The following is a 25202-nucleotide window of genomic DNA, read 5'->3' as shown; positions in this document are numbered from 1 at the left end:
GAGTGTTGTATGTTGAAACTGACATATTGAAGTGTACATTTAGAAGTGGGTCATTTGTCTTAATTAGAAACATCCCAACTTAAGGACACAGTCCCTTCCCCCAAGGAACTTATAATTTAATGGGAAAAACAAATGGAGAAAATTCTTCAAACCATTCAGTGGGTAAGAGAATTAAAGGTATAGGTTCTGTCCAGTTTGCTTATATTTGCTTAGACCTACCCCTTGCTTAGTGCAGTGGTTGATGCATAGTAATTGCTTAACAAATACCACAGTTATCATCATCATCATTATTCAGCTCATGATGTCCCAAATGCAGGAGGAAATAGAAAAGTGTAAAGTAGGTGAGAGGACTTGGCTGGAGATGTAGATTTCATAGACAAACACCGAAAGTTAAAGGATGAGAGGAGGATGATGAGCCTGCAGAAGACACTAAAATGGTATTCTCAGATAAATAGGAAAGGGAGCCTGTTGTCAGTAAACCAGAGTTGGAGGGAGACACAGCCAAGACATGGAGAAAGATTTCAGCCAGTAGATGTAGCCAGAAGGAGACCTTTGGAGAACCTGGTGAACACAGTTGCGTTACAGTGAAGGGAGTGAAATCCAGGTAGCAGAACGTCAGGTAGACAGTTGGTGGAAAGGAAGTAGAGGTAATGGGTGTAAAACCTCTTCAGAACGTTTGAATCAGAACCATAGCTAGAAGCTGGGGCAATACCAGGAGAGTGCAGTGGGGTCAAGGAATGGCTTTTTCATTTTGTGGTAAATTGGGCTTTATTGAAGCCAGAGGACAAGAAGCCAAAGAGGAAAGTGAGAAATGGAAGATAATGGTAAAAGAGAGGGGAGTGGGAGCAAATATTTTTAAAGGGTGGGAGAGACTGTGTTCCAAGGCACAGGAAAATAAATTAGATTTTAAAAGCAGGGGGAAGACCCCTTGGGAGATGGCTGGGAAACAGGAAAATGTGGATGTGGGGCCACAAGAACAATGAATAGGAGGTGGTGACTCATTGGGAGGTTCATGTCTGATATTACATGAGAATTGATTTGTGATAGTTAATAGACTCATTTTAAGGGTATTATAGCTGATTTTTCTTAAAGTATTGTTAAGTTGTGTTTGCAAATGACTGGCTCTCCTTGATGCAAATCAAAACTGATTGAAAAGTTTGGGGGAGGAGAAAGGGATCACTATATCCAGGAATTTAGAAACCTTGGCTATTTTATGTCTTTAGAATTTGAGGCCTTCTATAGCAAAATTATTTTTTTATGAAGTGGAAGACCTTGCTTGACGGGTTGGTTTGATGCCACCTCACTTTTGGATGCTTTTTTAAGCCTAGTTAAGGCTCTGGAGCAAAGAACCAGACACAGAGCATGTGGAAGAGGTTTTAGGATTTAAAAAAAATTAAATATGTGGTGGGATTTTCAAAAGGTGTTTGAAAGCAATTCAATAAGTATTATACATCTCAGAGTAGTGTGCCATGTATTCAAAGCCACTGCCCTGTTAAATGCGTTCACTTCTCAGAGGTCTTGCCTTAGCTATGGAATATCTCATCCTGCACTTCAAGTGGTGAAATTTTTTACCTCAGAAGAAGCATTTTGGCATGTCATGTTGCTTCACAGGGATGTTGGGTTTGGCTTGTAAACTACATTTGCAGAGAGTGTGGTTCCACATCCAAGCTGTGGTTTGAACGAGTCCTGACAGTTTGTCCAAAATCCACTCGTAGGCCCCGATGGACTCGGAAGGAATCGGGACGGGAGAGTAGGAGGCTTGGATGTCCAGCTCTCTCCTCAACCTTTCCAGTCTTCTTCCCGCCACCCCAGAGGCCTAGTACTGTTCACACCAAAGTACTCCAAATCTGCTCAGACTACAAATGGAACTGAGCCCTGCCTGTTTGCCTGTTTCTTAAATGGGGAGTCAGAATGCTAGTCCTGCTAAGGGTGGCCTCTGACGGCATTGTTGAATGCCAGCTGCCCCTTTCCCACCCCAGAAGTGACAGAGGTATGTTACATTGCCTGTATTATGTGATAGAAAGATGACTCAAAGACAGGGACCCAGATTTCTCTGGGGAAATCTGCAGAACCTTAAGCGTGTCACGAGGGAAGCCCTTGAGTCCGTCCATTGCTCCAGAGCCGTAATCGTTCCCTTCCCAGCCTTCCGGGAGCATTGGTGCCACTTCTGAGTTTCGGGACTCAGCAGCAGTAACCAAGGCGAAGAAGGAACGCTGGGCACTGAAAAAACACCAGACGCAACGGCGATCGATGCCCGACAGGCACAGACCAGGTGAAAAACAGTTAAAGGCCACCATGGGTGTTGCAGATTGATCAGTGGGGCTCAGGAATTTAATAGTCTAGAAATTTCTCAAGCATTTTTTTTTTACTTCCTTGAGACATTAATTTTGATGGTATTAAATATTTAAGTTCATTCATTCCGTCGTATTTATTGAGCACTTATCTTGTGCAAAGCACTATGCTAGGCCCAATATAATAATAAATATAACAATATAACATATAACAGTATAACAAAGAGCACAGAATAACAATAAAGAGATACATTCCCTGCCCACAATGAGATCACAGTCTGGGGGGTTGGGGACAGACATTCATATAAATGAATAAATAAATAGATTATAGATATGTACATAAGCGCTGTGGAGCTGGTTTAGGTAAAACCAAGGTCAATTATTAAGATTAATGAAGGGGAGACTGGGGCATTAATCACAGTTAATTCAGAGAATATGCAATTTAGGTACCAGTTTTGGCTGCTTCAATAACAATAATTGTGTTATTTGTTAAGCACTATACTGCAGCAATTACTGGGGTAGATACAAGACACTCAGGTTGTGCACAGTCACTGTCTCTCATCGGGCTCACAGTCCTCACAAGGGGAAGGGAGAACAGGTATTTTATTCCCATTTGACAGATGAGGAGACTGAGACATAGAGAAAGGGTTTTGTGGTTTTTTTATGGTATTTGTTAAGTGCTTACTATGTGCTAGGCAGTGCTCTAACTGCCCTAAAGTTAAGCGATTTTCCCCAGATCACACAGCAGGCAAATGGTGAAGCCATATTAGAACCCAGATCTCCTGACTCTCAAGCTTGTGCTCTTTTCATTAGGCTGCACTGTGTCTATTTGGATTTATAAACTAAATTAAACAGTACTTTGTGAAAGTCAAAACATTGGATTATTGAAACAGGAGGAAATCTTTAGTGTGTCTCCCTCTTCTTAAAATGTTCATGAGCAAAGATTACTGTTCAAAAGTCAGCCCAAAAAGGAGAGAAGAGTCAAATAACTTGGTTTGTGCTCCAACTGGATAACCCACCCACCACTAAATAGTCAAATAAACCTCAGGCCAAATAAGAATCAATGATCACTTTTAACATCCTGATTATTCTACATCCATTGGATTGAAGTGTGCAATTTTATTCATAGAAAGTAATCGCTGCTTTTATAACTATACAATCTGGTGATTTCTTTCTAACAGCGCCACTTGTATCCCTTGTGTTTTGTTGGTTTGTTTTTTTATGTTATTAGCACAGAAAAAAAAGTAGAATTACAGCTATTTAATTGGCTGCACACCAGAAAACTAAAGGCAGCTTTCATTCTCTCACCAAAGAGATTGTTCTACCCTCACAACATCACTAAAATCCAGCATGGCCTAGTGAATAGAGTATGGCCTGGGTGGGTGTCAGAAGGATTTGGGTTCTAATCTCAGCCCTGCATCTTGTCTGCTGTGACTTTGGGCAAGTCAGTTCACTTCTCTGTGCCTCTTACCTCTTCTTTAAAATGGACACTAAGACTGTGAGCCCCATGTAGAACAGGAACGGTGTCCAATTTGACTAGGTTGTATCTACCCCAGTGCTTAGTACCTTGCCTGGCACATAGTAAGTGCTTAAAAATACTACGAAAAAAAATTCCTCTATCTTCAGAGCCCTGCAATAATCATTTATGCTCTAAGAGGCCTTCCCTTAGAAGCAGCATGGCTCAGGGAAAGGCCACAGACCGGGGAATCAGAGGACCTTGGTTCTGTTCTCGGCTCTGCCACTTCCCTACTGGGTGACCATGGGCAAGTCTCCCAACTTGTGTGCCTTTGTTTCCTCATCTGTAAAATGAGGATTGAATAAATGTTATCCCTCCTACTAAGACTGTGCACCCTTATGGGACAGGGATTGTGTCTGATCTGATTATCTTGCATCTGTTGCAGCACTTAGTGCAGTGCTGAGCAATTTATTAAGTGCTTACTGCCTGCAGAGCATTATACTAAACACTTGGGAGACTACACCTTTGGAATATAAATTCCCTGTCCAACAGTAGGAGCGTACTGTTCGGAGGGGGAGGCAGGCATTAATTTATATAAATTGCGGATATGTACGTAAGTGCTGTGGGGGCTGAATGTGGGGTTAATATCAAGTGCTTAAAGGGTGAAGAACCAAGTGTGTAGGTGGCACAGAAGGGAGAGGGAGTAGGGGAAATGAGAGCTTAGTCAGGGAAGGCCTCTTGGAAGAAATGTGATTTTAATAGGGCTTTTAAGGTGGGAAGAGTTATGGGCTCTCGTATCTGTGGAGATTGGGGGAGTTCCAGGTCAGAGGGAGGACAGTGGGTTGGCGGGGAGTTAGATGAGATCGAGGTGAAGTGAAAATATTGGCGTTAGAGGAGCAAAGTGTGTGGACTGGGCTGTAGTAGGAAATCAGTGAAGTAAGATAGTAGAGGGTGAGCTTGCACTTGGATTGGCACCTTTTATTCACCCCTTTCTCAGCCACAACACTCAAGTACATATCCATAATTTATTCACATTAATGTCTGTCTCCCCCTGTACACTTTAAGCTTGTTGTGGGCAGAGAACCTTTCTACCAACTGTTATACTGTACCCTCCTAAGCACTTAGTATAGGGCTTTGTACACAGAAAGGACTTAATAAATATAGTCGATTGATGAAGCCAATTGAGTGCTTTAAAACCGATGACAAGGGGTTTCTGTTGGAGGAGGTTCTTGAGAGGGGAGACACGGACTGAATATTTAGAAAAGTGATCTGGGGAGCAGAGTAAAGAATGGACTGAAATAGGGAGAGACAGGAGGAAGAGAGGTCGACAAGGAGACTGATGCAGTAGTCAGGGTGGAATATGAGTGCTTAGATCAGCATAGTAGCAGTTTGGATGGAGAGTAGCAATTTGAATAGCACATAGTAAGTGCTTAATAAAAACCACAAAGGTTATATTCTATTATTTCCCCGTGATTTCCCAATTCCTTCTGTGTTTCCTGTGCACCTCCCTGTACCCATTAAGCACTGTTATACCCCACCCATAGGCCTACAGCACTTATGTACATATACTTATATTCTCCCATTTCCCTTATCTGTGTTATGTTTTAATGCTTATCTCCCCCATTCATCTTTAACCTCCTTGAGGGCATATCATACTACCGTATTATATTCTTCAAAGGGCCTAATAAAGTGTTCTGCACACAGTAAGTGCTCCGTTAAATACCACTGAGTGATTCTGTCTTTTGGGAACTACATTTTCAGCTATAACAGATTTCACCTGGGGAATGGTATCCAGATCCCCTTCCCTCTCTCACCCCCACATTCAATTGCAACATATTTGGGTTTATTTTTTTAATGAAAAATGTCCTATGCAAGGATAGTTCTAAGCTTAGTGCCTTTTCTTACCATGGCATTCCTAATATTGTATTAAAATCGAACCACTTTCCCTTCATTCCAAAACAGAATATCATCATAAAAGCTACAGATTTATTCATAGTCCCCAAGTCTATTTTACCAGTTACCAGCTGTTGTTACCTAAATAATATCTTGTAACCAAACAGCCTGAACTTCAATTTGCCACTTCTCGACTGGAGCATTTTGCCTTACTAGCTGCGTCCTGGACAGTGTTTTTAGATTCGCAAGAGACACGCTTCCAGTCTGCACTGGGAGCAAATTCCAGCCAGGAAAGTGGGATGAAGGAAAACATAAATAAACCTTTCAATTTCCCAGCATTGCAGAATGGATCTCGAAATACTACTGATATTTCCAACAGGCTCTCACAAGTGTTTCACCAGGCTTTGTCAAGCAAGAAAGCAAATACCCAGCACCTTCCAAATCTGACATAATAGTCTCTCCCCCAGCCCCCCAACTCCTCTCCCTCCTTTTCTCTTCTTCTCCCCCTCACTCACTCCCTCTTTCTCCCTCCTCCCTCTCTACCGCTCTTTCCCCTCCTTTTCTTCCCCTCTTTCTCCCCCCACCTCTCCCTCCTTAATAACTGAACTTTCCAGAGGAAAATAAAACTTAAATTGAGAATTTTCTATTGCACAGTTGTATACTGAATTATTTCAGTTCCTTTCATCCTTCTTTTATCATGTGTTGGATTTATATTGTAACCTCTGAATGTCTTTTTTACATTCTAAGTACCACAGTCAATAGCAGATCTGAAAGTTCTTAGAAAAAAGTGTGAATTTCATTGTATTTGTTCATTAATGATTTAAAAAGCCATCAGGATTGCTCTGTCATAAACCTAGCTATTTCAGCTTGTAACTGACATTTTCATTTCCACAGGTGAGCTCCGACAAGAGATGCTAGATGATGTACAAAACAGATTGTTGAATTTAATAAACAGTACAGAAGGAAAAGTAGACAAGTAAGTCTGTGTTTTTCAGTTTTTTGGTAATTATCGTTTTCTTACTGAATAAAACGTATGCCAATATTATTATTGTTATTGTTAATTCAGTAATAGCCACTTTCAGTGGTAATTACCTGGGTTTTTAAAAAATACTGCCTTTGTTTCCTGTAGCGCTAGAGTTTTCTCCAAAAACCATATGTATTATATAGAGGCTTCTCCTGAAGTTGATTTATAATTTGTTCAAATGTTTTTATTGTACAGTCTTTGCTCCTTTTTTGGTATTTATACATCCAAAACTGAACTTCTACTTGTCCTCCAAACCCTTCCCTCGCCCTGACTTTTCCATTGCTGTTTACAATATGCTCACAAGCTTAGTATTATCTTTGACTTGGCTCCCCCTTCAACCCGCATATTCATTCTGTCACCAAATCCTATTAGTTCTAACTTCACGATATCTCCAGAATCCATCCCTTCTTTACCATCTAGACAACCACCGTGCCGGTCCAATCACTTGTCATTTCCCATCTGGACATCTGCATCAGCCTCCTTGCTGACTTCCCTGCCTCCATCCTCTCCCCTCTCTAGTCCATACTTCCCTCTGCTGCCAGATCATTTTTCTAAAATATCATTCTGTGTTCATCCCCCCAACTCCTTAAAAACCTCCAGTGGTTGCTCTTCTCTCTCCACATCAAGGAGAGACAACTCACCATTGACTTGAAGGCAGTAAACGCTCTCTCTCTCACCCACTTATCCTTGTTCCTCTCCCAGTGCAACCCAGCCTGCACACTTTGCTCCTTTAACAACCACTGTCTCACTTTACATCCCTGTCATCTCTCGCCAACGACCTCTTGCTCACATCCTCCTTCCTGCCTGTAACTTCCTTCCCCTTCATATCCAGTAGTCTGCTACTCCCCACAACAAGTGCTTAATACAGTGCTCTGCACAAAGTAAGTGCTCAATAAATACATTGAATGAATTCAAAGCCTTACTAAAAGCACATCTCCTCCAGCAGGCCTTCTCTGACTAATTTTTCATTTCCCTATTTCCCTCTCTACTGTATCACCTATGCACCTGAATCTTTATCCTCCAAGCACTTAGATGCATGTCTTTCCACTCCACTATTTCCCCTTCTTGTAATTTATTTCAGTGTCTTTGTCCCTGGCTAGTTTGTAAGCTCTTTGAGGGCAGGGATTGCATCTGCTTACTCTATTGTAATTCACCCAAGGCTCAGTACAGCTCTCAGTACATTGCTCCCAAGTTTCTTTTATCTCTTTGCATCCAGTCCAAATTTATATAGCTTTCCATTACAAACCCCATCTTATCTTGTTCTGTCCAGACAGACACACACTGTCAGAAGAACATCCTTCAGCTCCCTACCACCGTGCTATCCAAAACGCATAATAAAAACACACATTATAGAAAAACTGCATGTTTTTCTAACTGTGGGTTGAATATTGTATTCTGTATATATTTTTTGGCTACCCTGGTTACAATTTTGAGTAACCACAGTTTTCCATGGCTACACATTAGCTCATCACCAACCATTTCAAATTGCCCACACTCTAACTAGCCACCCTTTTTTAAAAAATGGTATTTGTTAAGCGCTTATGTGCCAGGCACTGTACTAAGTGTTGAGGAAGGTGCAAGGTAATCAGGTTGGACTCAGCCCATGTCCCACTTGGGACTCAGTCTTAATCCCCATTTTACAGATGAAGTAACTGAGGCACAGAGAAATGACTTGTCCAAGGTCACACAGCAGACAAGTAGTGGAGCCAGGATTAGAACCCAGGTCCTCCTGACTCCCAGTACCATGCTTTTCTCCTTAGTCCATCCTGCATCTCATCACTGGGAGTACTATACTAATTGCTCTAGCAGATGAAGATAATATTTGTGGTATCCGTTCAGTGTTTTACTATGTGCTAAACACTGCACTTAATGCTGGGGTAGATTCAAGATAGTCGTGTCAGACGTGGTCCCTGTCCCACGTGGAGATCACAGTCTAAATGACGGGGGTGGAGGGAAGGGAGGGAAGGAGGGAGGGCACACCCACAGGTGGAGCCTCAGTGAGACCCTGACTCTCCCCAGTTGTCCACAGCCCTTGGAACCACAGATTTTCATTCTTTAGAAATTAGTGCCACATGTGCAGGAGTTTCAGATAATCAATCACCATTCTTTTTGGGTTAATTTGGAAAATGGTTGCGCAATATAAAGATTGTTACAATGTAATATAACTGATTTGGGTAGCCTGATTTCATTTGCCTTCATCTTGTAGGGTTCTAATGAGAAACCTTTTCATTGGCCATTTCCATACACCAAAAAATAAACGTCACGAAGTTTTGAGATTAATGGGAAGTGTCCTGGGGATCAAGCGAGAGGAAATGGAACAGGTAATTACTTTAGGAAAGTTGAACTAAATGTATAAATAAAAATTAAAATATTCTTCTTAATGTGTGTGTGGAAGGTTTTGTATTTTGATGAGTATTTGCTCTAATTAAACCACAAATGCAATCAGTTTTTATATTGTAATGGGTGATGGTGGCTTTTAACATTGTATTGACAATTAAATGGTTATTATTGACATTATAAATGTCATCTAAAATGTTGGGTTGTGGTTTCTGTCGATTACTCACATTAATGTACCTTTATCATGTAAATGAGTGTGGACCAAACCCGCTGACAGACATTATTAATCTTTTAATGATGCCAGTTTGCTTAATGTGATTTAGTATGTAGTTAGATCTGATTTTTGTACAATGAAGAAAAAGATTTGTTGTGTTGACTTGAAATTAGTTTAATTCATGATTAACCTTCAGATGCCTATCTTGAATTTTGAAGAAACAAAGTTCTGAGATAGATCAAAATGAATACATTATAGCAATTAGAAATCAGACTGATCAAGAGTATTTCCTGATCCATATCCAATGCATATATCTTTTTAGTGATTAATCGTGTTTTATTTCAACTTTCAGTTGTTGAATGAAGACCAGCGTGGTGTCACTAGATGGATGACTGGTTGGTTTGGTGGAGGAATTGGATCCAAAAGTGTCCCCAATACACCAATGAGACCATCCCAGCAATCCGTTTTCAATAATGTGAGAACCAGTTTTCCATTCTTTCTCTGAAGCGAGGGTGGAATTAGATAATTGTCTGTATTCCCATTGTTCTCAAATTTCTTCTTGTGACATCTGGACCCCCCAAGCCACCCATCCCCGAGTGACCCCCTACCCACCGCCCCTCCTTGACTGCCAAGCCCCTCTCCCCTCCATGAGCCGAGCCCTTCCCTTTGCCCAGAGGACCTACCTGAAAAGCAGTGCATCCGCCAAAGTTCCCAAACCCACCCAGATCATGATTAGACCCAGTGCTCTCTCAGGATACACTTCACCTGTACCGGGATAAAACACAGTGCTCAGCAACTTCTTGGGGGAGGGATCGGGTCTGCCAACTCTGTTGTATTCTCCCAACCACTTAATATAATGCTCTGCACATAGGAAGCTGCTGAGTAAATAGCATCGATTGAGTGATCCGTCAGAAAAGGGTGTGGCAAGTAGCATCTTCCCTGGAGGAGGAAGTACTAGCAGGGAATGCCGCAGGGGAAGGACAGAGGGAGGAGAACTGAGAGGATGGCCGAGAAGAGGATAATAAACCAGCCTGAACTGGGTACTTGAGGGGCCAGAAGTAGGAGTCAGAAAAAGCCCCAAGAAAGACTAATTGCTTGGGAGGGTACAGTATAGCAATAAACAGATATATTCCCTGCCCATGAAGAATTTACAGCATAAAGGCGGAGGCGGACATTAATATAAATTACAGATATGTACTGGCCTCAATCTCATTCGTCTACCCCACCTCCAACCTCTTGCCCACCACCTTAGAAATCCCTCCCCTTAAGTGAGAGGCCACCTCTCCCCATTGTCACAGCTCTATTTAAATTACATCGCCTACCCCGACTCAGCCCTCACTTCCCTGTCTGAGCCATCCCTTCTGCGTTGCTTATGCACTTGCGTCTGTTCCCCTTAAGCCCTTTGAAACTCTTCTCTCCCCACAGCCTCACTGCACTTTTGTACATAACCATCTGCAATTTATTTTACATTCTGCTTCCCCTCTAGTATGTAAGCTTGTGTGGGCAAGGAATGTGTTTACCTACTCTCTTGCTTTGTACGCCCACAAGTGCTTGGTACAGTGCTCTGTACTCATTGTGTTCAATAATTACGCTCGATTGATTAGATGCTTTTGCTAGTGATTGCTTAACATAAGCTCTTGTCTCTGTATCTCCCTGATAGCCTTCCTGAAATCCCAGTGAATCATGTCTACCCTCCCTTATCCTCCGCCAACATACATTCTGACAAATGGACAAACAGTGTAGGCAGCGCTGCCAGAACCCACCCATATTTCCTGTACATATTCACGCTAGAACACTGTTATAGAATGAGGGGACCGTGATCCAGTGTGCCAGAAAATTCTCCTGCATGTGAGAATTTTCCTTAAAGCAGGGTTTTTCAAACCCTCAACCCCAGTAATTATTATTAATAATAATAATAATGGTGGTGCTTAAGTGCTTACCCACACACCAAGCCGTGTACCAAGAGCTGGAGTAGTCACAGCGTCAGTCAGTAGTATTTATTGAGGGCTTACTGGGTTGCAGAGCACTGTACTAAGCATCTGGGACAGTACAATGGGTAGAGAATGTGTCTGCTAATTCACTTGTACCTTCCCAAGCACTTAGTACAGTGCTCTACACATAGTAAGTGCTCAGTAAATATGATTGATTGATTGAACAAACTTGGTAGACATGTTTCCTGCCTACAAGGAGCTTACAGTCTAGAGAGAACATCAGATAACACTGGCGTTAAAGGAGGACTAGACTGTAAATTGGTCTTGATGTAATGCACTGACTTAACCTTTTTGGAATCGACCATTGCTTTTGTCATTCATTCAATCGTATTTACTGAGCACTTACTGTGTGCAAAGCATTGTACTAAGCGCATAGGACAGTACAGTATAACAATGAACAGACACATTCCCTGCCCACTATGAGCTTACTGTGAAATTTGACATGTCATTCAAACTTTATAACGAGGCATATTCTTTCTTAGTCCTTTTCAGAACTTTTTGTGAAGTTTCTAGAGACTGAATCCCGTCCCACTCTTCCCCCACCCAAGCTCTCCGTTCATGACATGAAACCATTGGATTCCCCAGCAAGAGGAAAAACAGCTAACACCACATCCAGTAACTTTACAGGTGAAACTGATGGCTTTCTGCCATTTGAATCTGTCATTGTGACTTCTTACAGTGATTCTCAGCATTTAAGAAATGGAAGTATGTCTGTTGTGTCATGACCCTTTTGCCAGCCTGCTATAGGAAGAACACTTTGTTTCTGAGTGCCTTGTATAAAAGAAAGGTATAAATTTGCCTGAATACAAGATAAGGATAAGACTCTCCTGGACCAGCAGCAATTGGTATTCTCTTCCACCAGATTGGAATCAGCAATTTAGGGACTCTGTTTTTCTGACAGTCTTACCTTATTCTTGACTCAGAAAAGATACATACTGAGAGGTTAGGACCCAGTATAATGATGTAGTTTTCTGTTGCTCAGGGCAAAGAATAGCAGGTACTTTATTCTTGGCACAAAGGCAGAAGGATTTACACACATGGTTTTTAATAAATGGCATTTTGGTGGCTTCACTGGCCTGCAAGTGAAAATGGCTGTGCTTATTATAAAAAGGAAGACTTATGAAATTTATCTCCTGCCTGGAGCCTTTGGCCAACCAGCCAGCCAGGTAGTCTGTGAGATAGTTCCTTATTATTTATAATAATCTTGGTATTTGTTAAGTGTATAGCATATGCCAAGCACCGTGCTAAATGCGGAGTTAAATTCAGCCAGATCAGAGTCCCTGACCCACATGAGGCTAAGTCATGAGAGAGGGAGAAGAAGAGGTATTTCACCTTCTCTCGAGACTTAGCAAGCAGCCTGAGAAGCAGCATGGCTTAGTGGATGGAGCATGGGTCTGCGATTCAGAAGGACCAGGGTTTTTATCCCAGCTCCTCCATTTGTCTGCTGTGTGACCTTGGGCAAGTCACTTAACTTCTCTGTGCCTCGGGTACTTCATCTGTAAAATGGGGATTAAGACTTTGAGCACCATGTGGGACATGGAGTGTGTCCAACCTGATTTACTTGTGTGAGCTCCAGCATTTAGTACAGTGCCTGGAACATACGCACTTAACAAATACCATTCAAAAAATGGAGGGGAGTATTTAATCTCCATTTTATGGATGATCAAAGCACAGAAAAATAAAGTGACTTGCTCAAAGTCACACAGCAGGCAAATGGTGGAGCCGAGATTAGAACCTAAGTCTGCTGATTTCCATGCCCATTCTCTGTCCATTAGCCCACTCTGCTTCCTTGGAATTTAATCCACATTTTAAATTTTGGTTTAGGGGCAAGCTCCCAGCAGAACTTAGTCATTTGTTCTTATTGCTTCAAGGCTGTGATTTAGTATTTATAGTAAATTAGGTGGTCTTGATTAGTGCTCACCATCTCAGTTGTTGTTGCCTGTCGTAATGTTCAATGTAAAGTATTTGGTAGTAGAAGTATAAAAAGCCATTGATTTTTGTAGTACAAAAATTAACTCCATATTTCAATTTAATGTAGAATTCCATTATAAAAGAATTCTTAACTTAAAGGTAATGATTTTCATTGGTGTTTCATTGCTTTTCAAAGGAATTGGGTAGGGTTCCTGTTTAAATTGGCATTAACCTATAATTTTTATTTGGAAATTCCACAGCTCTGAAGCTTTTTATCTTCTCAGGAAGAAATTGGACTTGTAAATGTGGCTCCCTTTAAATCCCTTCATTATTTTTAATGGAAGTTCTACGTCACTAGAAGTCATTTACATTTAAATAAAAGTGCAAAATATGAATAAAATGTTACCCCAGTAAACTAATAGATATTAACCCCCAAACTGTGTATTAGTTACAGTTAGCTAGATTAGTGGTTATGTGGACTGAGAGCCCCCGGTCCATAGCTACAGTAAATATTCTTCAAAGGAAAATCTGATTAATATTTGTAAGGAATGCATTTTGAGTTTCTCCCTAGTAAAAGCATTCGGCTTCCTCTCCCTTCAAGTCCAGAAAAATGACCAGGCAGAAGACAATACCCATGTGGTATGAGTGGGCACAGAGAAGATGATGGCAGAAAGTCAAGTGGCCCCACAGTAACTGTTGATCCCAGATATGGGGAGAAAAAGAATTCAAAGCTCAGAGAGAAATGGAGTAGCTAGGCGTGAAGATGCGTGGAGCCAGTGCACAATGTAAAGTGATGTCTAAATGCCGTCCCTCACCTCCTTCCCCCCCGCCCCCCCAAGTAAAGCAAAAAACATTCCACATGCCTCAACTAGTTGAATATTTACTTTCTTGGAATGATCCACTCTTTTCTTGGAGATGGGTGGACCTTCTACTTCCAAATCATTTCTGGCCAGCAGGGAGACACTCTGGGGTATCTTCCCTGCTGCAGGTGCACAAACCCATTTAAAATTGGATTCCAAAAATGTGTAGTCCTACAAGCACCCAAGCATGCGGTGCCATGTTTAAAAGTGGTCTGGACTCAAAGGGTTGCCAAAATCTGCCAGGATTGGGAACTGAAGGGACTTGAAAGGGGGGTATTAAACCTCCGGAGAAGCAGCGTGGCCTAGTGGATAGAGCACAGGCCAGAGAGTCATGTGGACCTGGGTTTTAATCCTGGCTCCACCACTTATCTGCTGTATGACCTTGGGCAAGTCAGTTAACTTCTCTGGGCTTCAGGTACCTCATCTATAAAATGGGGATTAAAACCGTAAACCCTATCTGGGACATGGACTGTGTCCAACCTGATTGGCTGGTACCTAATTAGTACAGTTCCTGGAACATAGTAAACGCTTAACAAATACCATAGAAAAGGGGGCAGGGGTGGTGGTGAGGAGGCCCACATGCCTTGTGGGTACATGGCTACACTGTAATATGCAGTAGACCTACACCATCGTGTGTTTAAACCCTGTCTAGCCATGATTTAAGTGAGGCTTTTTTTTTTTAAGTGTTTAAAGGAACTGTGCAGCTTTCCTTTGAAAGTCAAGAAACAAGCACTCTTCTGTTAACAAAAAGCAACAGTTTAACAGTTAACATAAAGCAAAAATGGCCCCTGGCTCTGCATCAGCTAAAGCTGAGGCTGGCAACATTGAACTTAAAAGCTCAAACCCAATATTTCCTGAAGGGAAAATCTGAATTGCTCACCTTTTTAAAAGGCTGAAACAATATGTCTGAGTAAATGCACGTTTTGGTCGTTCCAGTCTTCTGACCAGTTCCTCCTTCTCCTTATTTATGCAGATTAAATTGAGTCATCTTAATGCATTTGAAATTATGTGTCTAATGGTTCGGTCTTGTTGCATTGAGATAGAGAAGATATTTTGTGGTAAAACACTTTGAGAAAAATCTAACTCTTTCTAATCATAAAACCCACATTCTCTAACGCAGACACCACAGGACCCGGATCCAGTAGAAGACCAGATGTGAATCCATTCTTGGCACCCCGTTCAGCAGCTGTGCCTCTCATCACTCCAGCTGTGCTTGGAGCGGGTGGATCTGGGCATCTGCTTATGAAACCGATTTCGGACGCTCTGCCAACGTTTACACCTCTGCCAGTGTTACCTGACAATAGTGCTGGCGCTGTGCTCAAAGACCTCTTAAAGCAATAGATGAGGCTGGATCCAGATTCGAGATATAGCACTTTAAGGAAACATAAACACTATTTATATATTACCTGCCACAAAGAGGCCTTTTGAGAGAAGTCATGTACTCATTGTCAGCGGTACACGTGTTTTCAGTCATTTGAATTCTGAAAAATCACAGGAGTCGGTACACTCCACGTAAATGTGTCCTTTGCCCCTCCATGAATTTGAAAGCTCTTCGAACCTGGAGGAGTTTGATTTGGCTTGCTTTCATTGAAAGAAGTACTCAAGGCCAGAGTTCAGAAATCTTAAATGGCCATCTTTGGTCTCCCCTTTGGTAGTTCAGAAAAACCCATCCAAAGCATGTTCTAACTTGCTTTAAAGACTTCATATAAGCAAGGCAAACAAAGATGAAAATGCTTTCTTCTTACAAAAATTAGCCCTACCGGGTTGCAGGAGCATTTGGGGGAATTCACCTATAGTAGAGAACTCTGTTAGTGATTTTTTTCTTTTCCAGATTCCAGAACAACTAGAAATTTGTACTTCAAGATGGCAGGGGCTGTCCTGCCCAAGGGCAAGAGCCATTATTGACATTGGAGCCTGTCCAGATCCACCATTTCAAATCAGGGACTTCTTGGAAGCCCTTTCCAATCAAAAATCTAGAATTGTGTTTGCTGTCTCATTGTGATCACATTTTTAAAATACTGAGGCAGTTAGGTGTCTGTTTTGCAATTCCTGAAGGTAACAACTCCAAATACCTAATTTAGTAGTTGTGTAAAAGTGAATTGGGAGGATATTTTAGTTTCAAGTTACTTGGTTCCAGCCTCTTTCTCTTTAGAGGGCCATTTTGAGGCACAGTGATCTGAGTTAAATTTTCCCAATGTAATGGCCATTTTGGGCAGTGAAATAATCAAACTACCAGCACCAAGGAGTTTGAAAATGAAGCTTCAAGGTTTCTTTCACTTTATACAAAATCTTCATAAAATTGTCAAATAATCGTGACCAGGAATATAATTAACAGGATGTTCATATTTGTAGTGAAGTAGTTTAAGATGTACATTTGAAAAGACTTTTCTTGGAAAATTTTGTAGATTTGAATATAGTTCAAAAGAGTAAGCATATGTATAGAAATTAAACAGGAAAAATACTTAATCCAAATATGTAAATAAACCTGGCGAATCCCAGCGCCAAAGCTGACTGTTTGTAAATTTGCCGAAGTGAATTGAACACTTTATAATGTATGAGGCCAGCTGGAAGTATTTGATAAGTAAAAGTTGCCTTCCTGGAAAATGACTTAATATGGGACAATGCTGCTTCGTCTTAAAATGTTAGTTATCTAACTTGTTTATATTCCCATTCCTAGAGTAGTCAGTGTTAAAGGAAGTTGTCATTCAAGTTCTATATTAGAACTGCCAAACTTTCCTCCTAGCTTTTTGTCCATTAGTGTTTCCCTTTAAAAGTCTTACAGTTGCAGGATTTATTTAAAATGAATCCTCTAAGCACGAGTTTATGGACCCTGTCAAAAGAGTAAATGTAGCAAATCTCTGTTTCGATTATTTATTTGTTGAAATTAAAGGGCAGAATCCTTCGATTTAATTTTTTTCTGGCAAAATTTCTTGAACAAATGTCTTCATCTGTTGTGAGAAAAGTTTGGGTTTTTATCATACCAGAGCATTTATGATTCTATGAGGTCGAAATAGGTCGGCGAAATTGAAAATGAAGTTAGTGTTCGTTTAGTTGTATTTTTTGCAGTCACTAAGTGTTGTCTCTCTCCTGGTATGAAAATGCCTCTTGTGTTTTGAGTAAAAATGAATGTGTTCTTCCAGTCTTGAAATTTGGTTTTCAGAAGTACATTGTACATCTTTGATGAAATACCAAAGAAGCAACATTATAAAATTTATTTTTAATTTCCTCAGTTTCTTCATTTCTTCTTCTTTGTCCTTTTCAGTGCTTCTGGTGAAGATAGCTAAGAATGCTAAAAATGTTTAATATACTCATTGAAGTGCCGTTTCTGGGCAGCAGCTGAAATAGCTTTTCCTAAAACTACATTCTGTGGTATCTGTGCAATAAAAGTAGTTGACATTTGTGTCAAGTAACGAAATGTCACATTTATTTTGAAGATGGAGAAAATGCAAAAATGTTACTTCATTGTTAAATCTATAAATCATTGTAAGTGCATTACCATTACAAAGGAGTATGTGTGAGTTGTCTTTTGAGCAGAATGACTGATAACATTTTGACAGATTCCTTCATTTCAGAAAGTTTTTCCCCATCTGCTTAGGTTTTGACCCCCATGGAAGGCAGGGACTGTGTCCAACCTGGTTATCTTGTGTCTCTTCTAACACTTGGTAAAGCACATGGTAGGCACCTAACACATTTAGTAATTGAGGGGTTTATTTTAATTTTTATTTAACTGAAGATACCCAGTAAGTTGGTGTTGAGCCCATTGCTTCATTGTGTGTTTTACAGGATCATAATTAACTACATGACAATGCACGTTACTCATCTCACTAGGGGCTACAGTGTGTCCAAATTGGTCTCCAGGCCCCACTCTCCTTTATCTTAAAGGATATATAAGTTCAGTTTCATAGGGATGGCTAAGGACACTGTTTTTGAAAATGTACCTTAGAAGTATCTGAGGCTTGTTTCATCTTTGCCCTCTGCTGTCCTACAGGATCAAATTGAAACATTTTCAGAGCAGGGGTAGAATGGAGCTCTCAGGATTTAAGTGTTTATTTCTTCCATGTAAGTGTTTGATACACTTAGTATCAAACGGTTTGGCCGTCACCATCTTGGTACACCACAGATACAGATTGTTGTACAGATGTTTTAAAATGGTGTCAGAGGTTGGATTCTTCCAACAAGTGGGCTTAGTAGACAAAGGTGAGACTTGTACAGCCCAGGTGGAAGAAGGAATGGTTGATTTGCTCCAGGAAGACCAGTCCGAAGGCTGATACTTCCAGTCTTAAAATTCTGCTTTGTCCCTGAATTACTTTGTGCTGTCTCTGCGGAGCAAATCATTGGGTAATTATTCAGTTCTCCATTCCTAATCCTGCTTAACTCCTAGATGTTTTATCTGCTTTCTCTATTTTGGAAACTTACTGGGATTTGGGGATTGAGTTCTGTCGTTCTCACAATTTTTCACAACTTGTTTGTATTTATCAGGGTTCTAAAGGATTCTTCACATGGCCAGATTTTTAAAAAATATAGTCATGGATCATATACTGTAGTTTTAATTTCCATCTTGTGACACATTATTAATATGTGAGGTGGGGAAATGGTTAAGCAGTAACAAGCCGTAATATAATTTGACATTTCCTAATTTAAAGCTTTTTAAAGGGGAATTTTGCCTAAGAGGAGAAATAACTGTCAAATCAGCTGAAGAAGTAGGCCTGCATTGTGGGGAGGAGTTGTTAGAATTATTTAGCAAATGCTTTTTTTGAGCCAAGCTTAAGACTTAAGAATTGTATTTAGCAAAGAGTAGTTAATGAGGTCTTTCTTATACTAGTATTTAAGAGGTCTTTCACCCAGCTGAATCTTTGGGCGGTAGTTTTTAAATATCAAATAAGCTAGCAGTTAAGCTATATATTCCTGTGGGAAAATAAACTATACTTTTAATATTCCGGCATTTTAGCTCGTCTGTCAGTCTTTACGGTATGATTGTTTTGCTTTAATACAGGAAAATTCTTTTTAGCTTTGTGAGAATTAAGTGTTTATCCTGAACCAGGAAATTAATAACTCAAAATAAAATAATTTTTTTGTGTTATTGCCACAAACTTAAATATTTCAGAATTTCTCTGGAGTACTGCAAGTCCAAAACGTTCCATATAAAGTGATACATGTAACTTGGCAGTGCCTGATGCACAATAAAAAATTAGTGAACAGCTGCTGGCTTTTTCTTTAAAGGGGGAAAATGACTTGCACATGTTATTTACAGGAACAGAGACATTAAAATATTGAGAGACTACTGTACCCAACTCCCACAAGTTTACATTTGAGCATCAAATTTCTTGTGTTGAATTATTTTATAAGCATGGATTTTTCTGGTATTGGTTCAACATATGATCAAGTGAATGAATGGAAGAGACTGTTTTCTGCTTTTGTTTTTTGTTTTTTTTTCAGTGTGATGGGGAACAGGGTGGTTCTAGGAACTGTGGCTCTACGACATTTGCCTAATGCTAGTGAAGTACAGAATCCTTAAAAGCTCTTAAATACATCACCCAGTTCTATAATGTGGGGGTTGCATTCCTGCAGAGCCAGACATTTAGGAAAACTTGGGTTTGTATTACCTCTGATCTGTTGTAAGCCACAGCGCTTAGGGGAAGCAGCATAGCCTAGTGGAAAGAGTACCGGCCTAGGAGTCAGAGCACGTGGGTTCTAATCCCTGCTCCACCACTTGTCTGCTGGGTGACCTTGGACACGTCACTTAACTTCTCTGTGCCTCAGTTAACACATCTGTAAAATGGTGATTAAGACCTTGAGCCCCATGTGGAACAAGGACTGTCCAGCCTGTTTAGCTTGTACCTACCCCAGCTCTTAGTTCAGTCCCTGGCACACAGTAAGAATTTAACAAGTATCGTTAAAAAAAAATATACATTTCAGTATTGTATTTCACTGTATCCAGACAGTCACGTGTTGTTGAAAGAATGTTCCCTCATTCTACCATTGCTTTCTAGCCAAACTGCGTAATGAAAGCATTCGGTAGCAGAACTGAGCGAGTTTTTGGAGTGCCTGTGGAGTACAGTGCCCTGTAGGGTGTAGTGGAAAGTGCATGTGTCTGGGAGGTAGAGGACCTGGGGGTATAAGCCCAGCTATGCTCCAGAGCTATTGAGTGATCTTGGACAAATCATTTACTCTCTCTCCACACCCCTCCTCTAGGTTTGGGAATTACCCTGATGAGCTGTGCTCTCAACCTATTTTGTGAAGGACAGAAATGAAACAAACATAAAAGTTGTGCTTTTTATAATTTCTGACATTTGTTAAGCACTTTATATGACGCACTGAGTTAAGGCTGAGGGGAGGCAGAAGAATATTGAATCGCCATCTCTAATCCACAAAGGACCCTTCACCTGAAGAATAGGGAGAGGACAGGCATTCAGGGAAAGAAAGAAATGAGCAAACAGTGAAAACAATTCAATGCAACAGGAAGAAAAAAAGCAGCAGCACATTAGTGCTGGGAGGGAATAGTCTTGGGAGTCCTGCTCCCCATCAATCAATGGTAATAATAATAATGGTATTTATTAAGCGCTTACTATGGGCAGTGCACTATTCTAAGCGCTGGGTTAGATTCAGGGTAATCAGGTTGTCCCACATGAGGCTCACAGTCTTAATCCCCATTTGACAGATGAGGTACCTGAGGCACAGAGAAGTGAAGTGACTTGCCCATAGTCACACAGCTGACAAATGGCAGAGCAGGGATTCGAACCCATGAGCTCTGACTCCCAAGCCCGTGCTCTTTCCACTGAGCCATGCTGCTTCTCTATAATGGGATTTGTTAAGCGCTTACTATGTGCCAAGCACTGTTCTAAGCAGTGGAGCAGATACAGGGTAATCGGGTTGTCCCATGTGGGGCTCACAGTTTTAATCCCCATTTTACAGATGCGGTACTGAAGCACAGAGAATTCAAGTGACTTGCCCAACTTGAAAACTTTGGAGCTGTTTACACAAATTAATCAAATTGGATTGAAATCAGGAATTGAATTGTTTCTAACCATAAAATATAGTCTTTTAGTGTCTTAAAAATGTCTGCTATTACCTGGCAAGTTTTGGAGTAAAAATATTTTAAAGACAGTTTCTAAGCCCCTTGATATCCTACTTGATCTTTTTGTTAGAAATGGGAGATTTATCAGTCTTTTCTATAAAATTCCAAGCACTTATTTGGAATGTACAGGGAATAATAATAATTGTGGTGTTTGTTAAGCGCTTACTATGTGCCAAGCACTTTTCTAAGCGCTGGGGTGGATACAAGTTATCAGGTTGTCCCACGTGGGGCTCACAGGCTTAATCCCCATTTTACAGATGAGGTAACTGAGGCCCAGAGAAGTGACTTGCCCAAAGTCACAAGTGGTGGTGCCCGGGATTAAAACCCACAACCTCCTACTTCTAAACCCGGGCTCTAGCCACTAAGCCACACTGCTTCTCTAACCATCACTCTTCCATGAATAACCACTGAGAATTTTCAAGTTCTTTTTAACCTTTTTGCAAATGCTGTTACATTTAAAAATATTTTCCAAAGGGAAAGACATGCTATCTTTCTATGACAGTATGCTGAACTGATGCATGAAAAAGAAAAGCAAAAGAATTCCTTTTGGGGTTTGGTTTTTGTTGTTGCTCTATTAAAAAAAATTTGATATATCACCAGTTAACATGAAGTATCCCCATTGGCGAAGAGATTTCTACAGGATTTTATATAGAGCAAAGGTAAAATATGTTTCTTGTCTAAACACTAATGGAGTGTGTACAAATCATTCCCAAGACACATACAGTGTTAGTTATGACCTCAGGCTTTTGAGAAATTTAAATAACAAACAGTTCTTTGAATCCTTTAGTAGTTGTAGTCATGTGTGAAGCATGGAATTAATTGGGGGAAGAATTACATTGATTCCTCCAGCCCCTTTTGCTTAGGAGGGCCTCACAGTCTATTTAACATGGGGGTGTGGGGAAGGCTACAGATACAGGAAAGTAATTGTGGGGCAAATTCAGCAAGGCAACAACGAATCAGTAGAAACAACAGTTCCATGAATAGTTCAATTACTGTCTGCAGGGAAGAGTCCTGAGGAATATTCCAGAGGCTACATCACTCAGAGCCACAAAGTTCGCAACCCTCTACAAGTCACGAAGAAAGATTCTGTGTACCCTCCACTCATTTTAAGACCATTGGTCTCCACGTTAGTGTATGGTTCTAAATGTAACGTGAGGGTGGCTTTGTTGTTTAAGGGTCTTCAATTGCAAAATGCTCAGGAAGGGAGAAAAGACTAGACGATTTTTAACCATCGCTCGACCTGGATAGGCCATCATTCTCTCTTCCATTGAAGAAATAACTACTTTTCATCTGTGATACGTTCCTTATTTTTAATCAACCACACAGATTCCCTGGGGCACACAAAGACTTGGTTTCTGCCCACTAAGTATTTACATAGAAACACATGAGTTCTAATCCCAGCTCTGCCACTTGTCTGCTGCGTGGCCTTGGACAAGTCACTTAACTTCTGTGGGCCTGTTACCTCATCTGTAAAATGAGGATTGAAACTGTGAGCCGCACATGGGACAGAGACTGTGTCCAACCTGTTGGCTTGTATCCACCCCAGTGCTTAGTACAGTGCCTGGTGCACATAAGCATTTCATAAATACCAGAATTATTGTTATTATTGTAGGAACATCCTCAGTTCATTAAATGTGAAAAAAATTGAAATTTTTTTAATGTAGCTTTTACAAAACCTTCTCTCAGCCTAAAGTAGTTCTTTTGGCTGTGCTGTTGGGTTGTGCTGCTGATGTGTAGGATCCAAACCTTGTGCTGCTCTTGACCAGTTGTGGGCCCTGGAACAATCAGTGACTCATGCTTTATCTGGGGAAGCAGCCTGGCATAGTGGAAAGAGCACAGGTTTAGGAGTCAGAGGACATGGGTTCTAATCCCGGCTCTGCCACTTGTCTGCTGTGTGACCTTGGACAAGCCATTTAACGTCTTTTTGTCTCAGTTACCTCATCTGTAAAATGAGGATTAAGACTGTAAGCCCCACATGGGACAACCTGTTTACCTTGTATCTACCCCAGCGCTTAGAACAGTGCGTGGCACATAGTAAATGCTTAACAAATACCATTATTATTATTATTACCATTATTAATAATAATAATCCCGATTCTGCCATTCGTCTGCTGTGTGGCCTTGGGTCAGTTACTTCTCTTCTCTGTGCCTCAGTTCCCTCATCGGTAAAATGGAGATTAAGATGTGACCTCCATGTGGAACAGGGACTATGTCCAACCTGATTTGCTCGTATCCACCCCAGCGGTTAGTATGGTGCCTGGCACATAGGAAGTACTTAACAAATATCACAATTATTATTATCATTATTTACTATTAACATCTGCCATACCTGGAGGAGATGGGGCCCCCATTCATTCATTCAATCATTTATTGAGTGCTTACTGTGCAGACCACTGTACTGAGTGCTTGGAAAGTACAATTCAGCAACAAATACGTGAAGCCCTTAGAGTGTTTCAAATAAAGGCCCTGAATCAATGGAAGGGGATTGTGGAAGCAGGGCTTCCCCAGGGACCGCACTGCACATTGTCCATTTCCGTACTAAACACCCCACTCTCCTATGTCCACGTTTCCTGCCCTTTCTCTTCTCATCGTACCTTGGCCTCTAGACTGTAAACTTGTTATGGGAAGGGAACATGTCTGCTAATCCTGGGGTAGTGTACTCTAAGTGCTTAGTACAGTAGTCTGCACATAGTAAGCACTTTATAAATACCATCGATTGATTAGCATCCTCATTGAATCAATCGAAAATACTTAGTGAGCACTTACTGTGTGTAGAGCACTGTACTGAGAGATTGGGAGAGGGCAGTACAAGGGAGTTGGTGGACACGATCCTGCCGTCCAGGAGCTTCCAGTCTAGTCCAGTCCCTCTAGACTGTGAGCTTGTGGTGGGAAGGGAACACACCCACTAACTCTGTTAGAGTGTACTCTCCCAACTGCTTAGTACAGTGCTCTACACACAGTAAGTGCTCGATGTATGCACTTGATTGACCGATAGCAACTCCCTCTATTACCAGTGACACTGCCAGAAAACACCACAATCCAAGCCAGGATGGTATAAGGGAAGGAGATGGGGAGAAGAGAGAAGGCCAGGTGTTTCTGCCACTTCTAGGCAGAAGCTCTAGTTAGGAGTTGGTCACCATGAATTCCCAACCCCTCCTCCCCGGCAACACTGCTCTGATCAGGGGCTAGTGTTAGAACCTGGATCTATCCACTTGCTCCTCCTCTTCTGACTAATTCATGTTTGTGTTTCCAACACATCAGTTGTTCTGTAGTGTCCAGAACTATAATTGTCATGAATTCAAGTCGTTCATCTCCTAGAGGCTAATAACTTTCACCAGTATGCCAAAAGCATGAAATAACGCAGGACTCCAGTCTCTCGGCCTGCCTTCGCCCCAGCCCAGCCCCTGCCTGGCAAATGATTCTGGTGCCTTCTAGCGCTGAAGGGACCTAAAGGGTCAAGGCGGCCCTCTCGACCCCACCCTCTCTGTGCACTTGGTAGCCAATCACCTCCGGCATGGATGCCGTCTGCGGGGAAGTGCATTTTCTTGTCAGAGTGCAGCGGCGGCGGCAGAGGTTTTCCCTTGAAGCCCCAGAGCAGTTCATCCTGGCAGGCTCCCCAAGATTGTTGTGAGGAGTCTAGCCAGTTGGTGAGTTCTGTAATCTGAACCAGCTGTCTCCAGACTGAGGCCCCGATTTGCATTGTTTAACATACTTAGAAAATGAAGTGTTCATTTTTAACATTCCTCCTCCAATTGGTTTAATGCTGAATTACTGAAGAGGACTAAGCAAAACCAGGTGCTTTCTCTGTACTCTCTCCAGTGCCTGAGGAGGATCAGACTCTCACTGTCCTCTCTATCGCTGGCCATTTCATTATCTGGAATATAAATAATCGAGGGACGTGAAGCTCTAGCAGCAGGCTGAGGTTCAGGAACTTTCTTTGGATAATACAGCAATCGCAGCTTTTTATTATTTTTTTTCCCCGCCTCACACGTCTTGGACATGCAAGGATTAAAGAGGTACGTTCTCCTCACGGAATGTCTTTCTTTACCAGTTGGATATCCGCGGTATAGCTCCCTTGTGTGTGGAAAATGTCTGGGGCTAGGATTCTGTCTCGGTCAGCTCACGGGAAAAGGGCTTTACTAGGGATGCA

General features: G+C 41.4%; 2 protein-coding genes across 2 annotated transcripts in view; both read left to right on the top strand.

Moving 5' to 3' along the window:
* TRIP11 (thyroid hormone receptor interactor 11) overlaps positions 1–19175 on the top strand; it is a 70649-nt gene extending 51474 nt beyond the window's left edge. Inside the window, exons 17-21 of the mRNA XM_007660521.3 lie at positions 6535–6616; positions 8871–8985; positions 9568–9690; positions 11689–11833; positions 15098–19175. Coding sequence (XP_007658711.2) covers positions 6535–6616; positions 8871–8985; positions 9568–9690; positions 11689–11833; positions 15098–15318 — 686 coding nt within the window. The 3' untranslated portion in view covers positions 15319–19175. The remainder of the gene's footprint in view (positions 1–6534; positions 6617–8870; positions 8986–9567; positions 9691–11688; positions 11834–15097) is intronic.
* A 5438-nt stretch (positions 19176–24613) lies between these two features.
* Positions 24614–25202, top strand: part of FBLN5 (fibulin 5) — an 82391-nt gene continuing 81802 nt past the window's right edge. The window contains exon 1 of the mRNA XM_007660520.4: positions 24614–25068. Coding sequence (XP_007658710.1) covers positions 25052–25068 — 17 coding nt within the window. The 5' untranslated portion in view covers positions 24614–25051. The remainder of the gene's footprint in view (positions 25069–25202) is intronic.

This window comes from Ornithorhynchus anatinus, chromosome 1, assembly GCF_004115215.2.
Source record: "Ornithorhynchus anatinus isolate Pmale09 chromosome 1, mOrnAna1.pri.v4, whole genome shotgun sequence".
NCBI classification, from domain to species: Eukaryota; Metazoa; Chordata; class Mammalia; order Monotremata; family Ornithorhynchidae; genus Ornithorhynchus; species Ornithorhynchus anatinus.
Note: the sequence above shows the minus strand (reverse complement) of the source record. Positions and strands in the feature narration are given on the sequence as shown.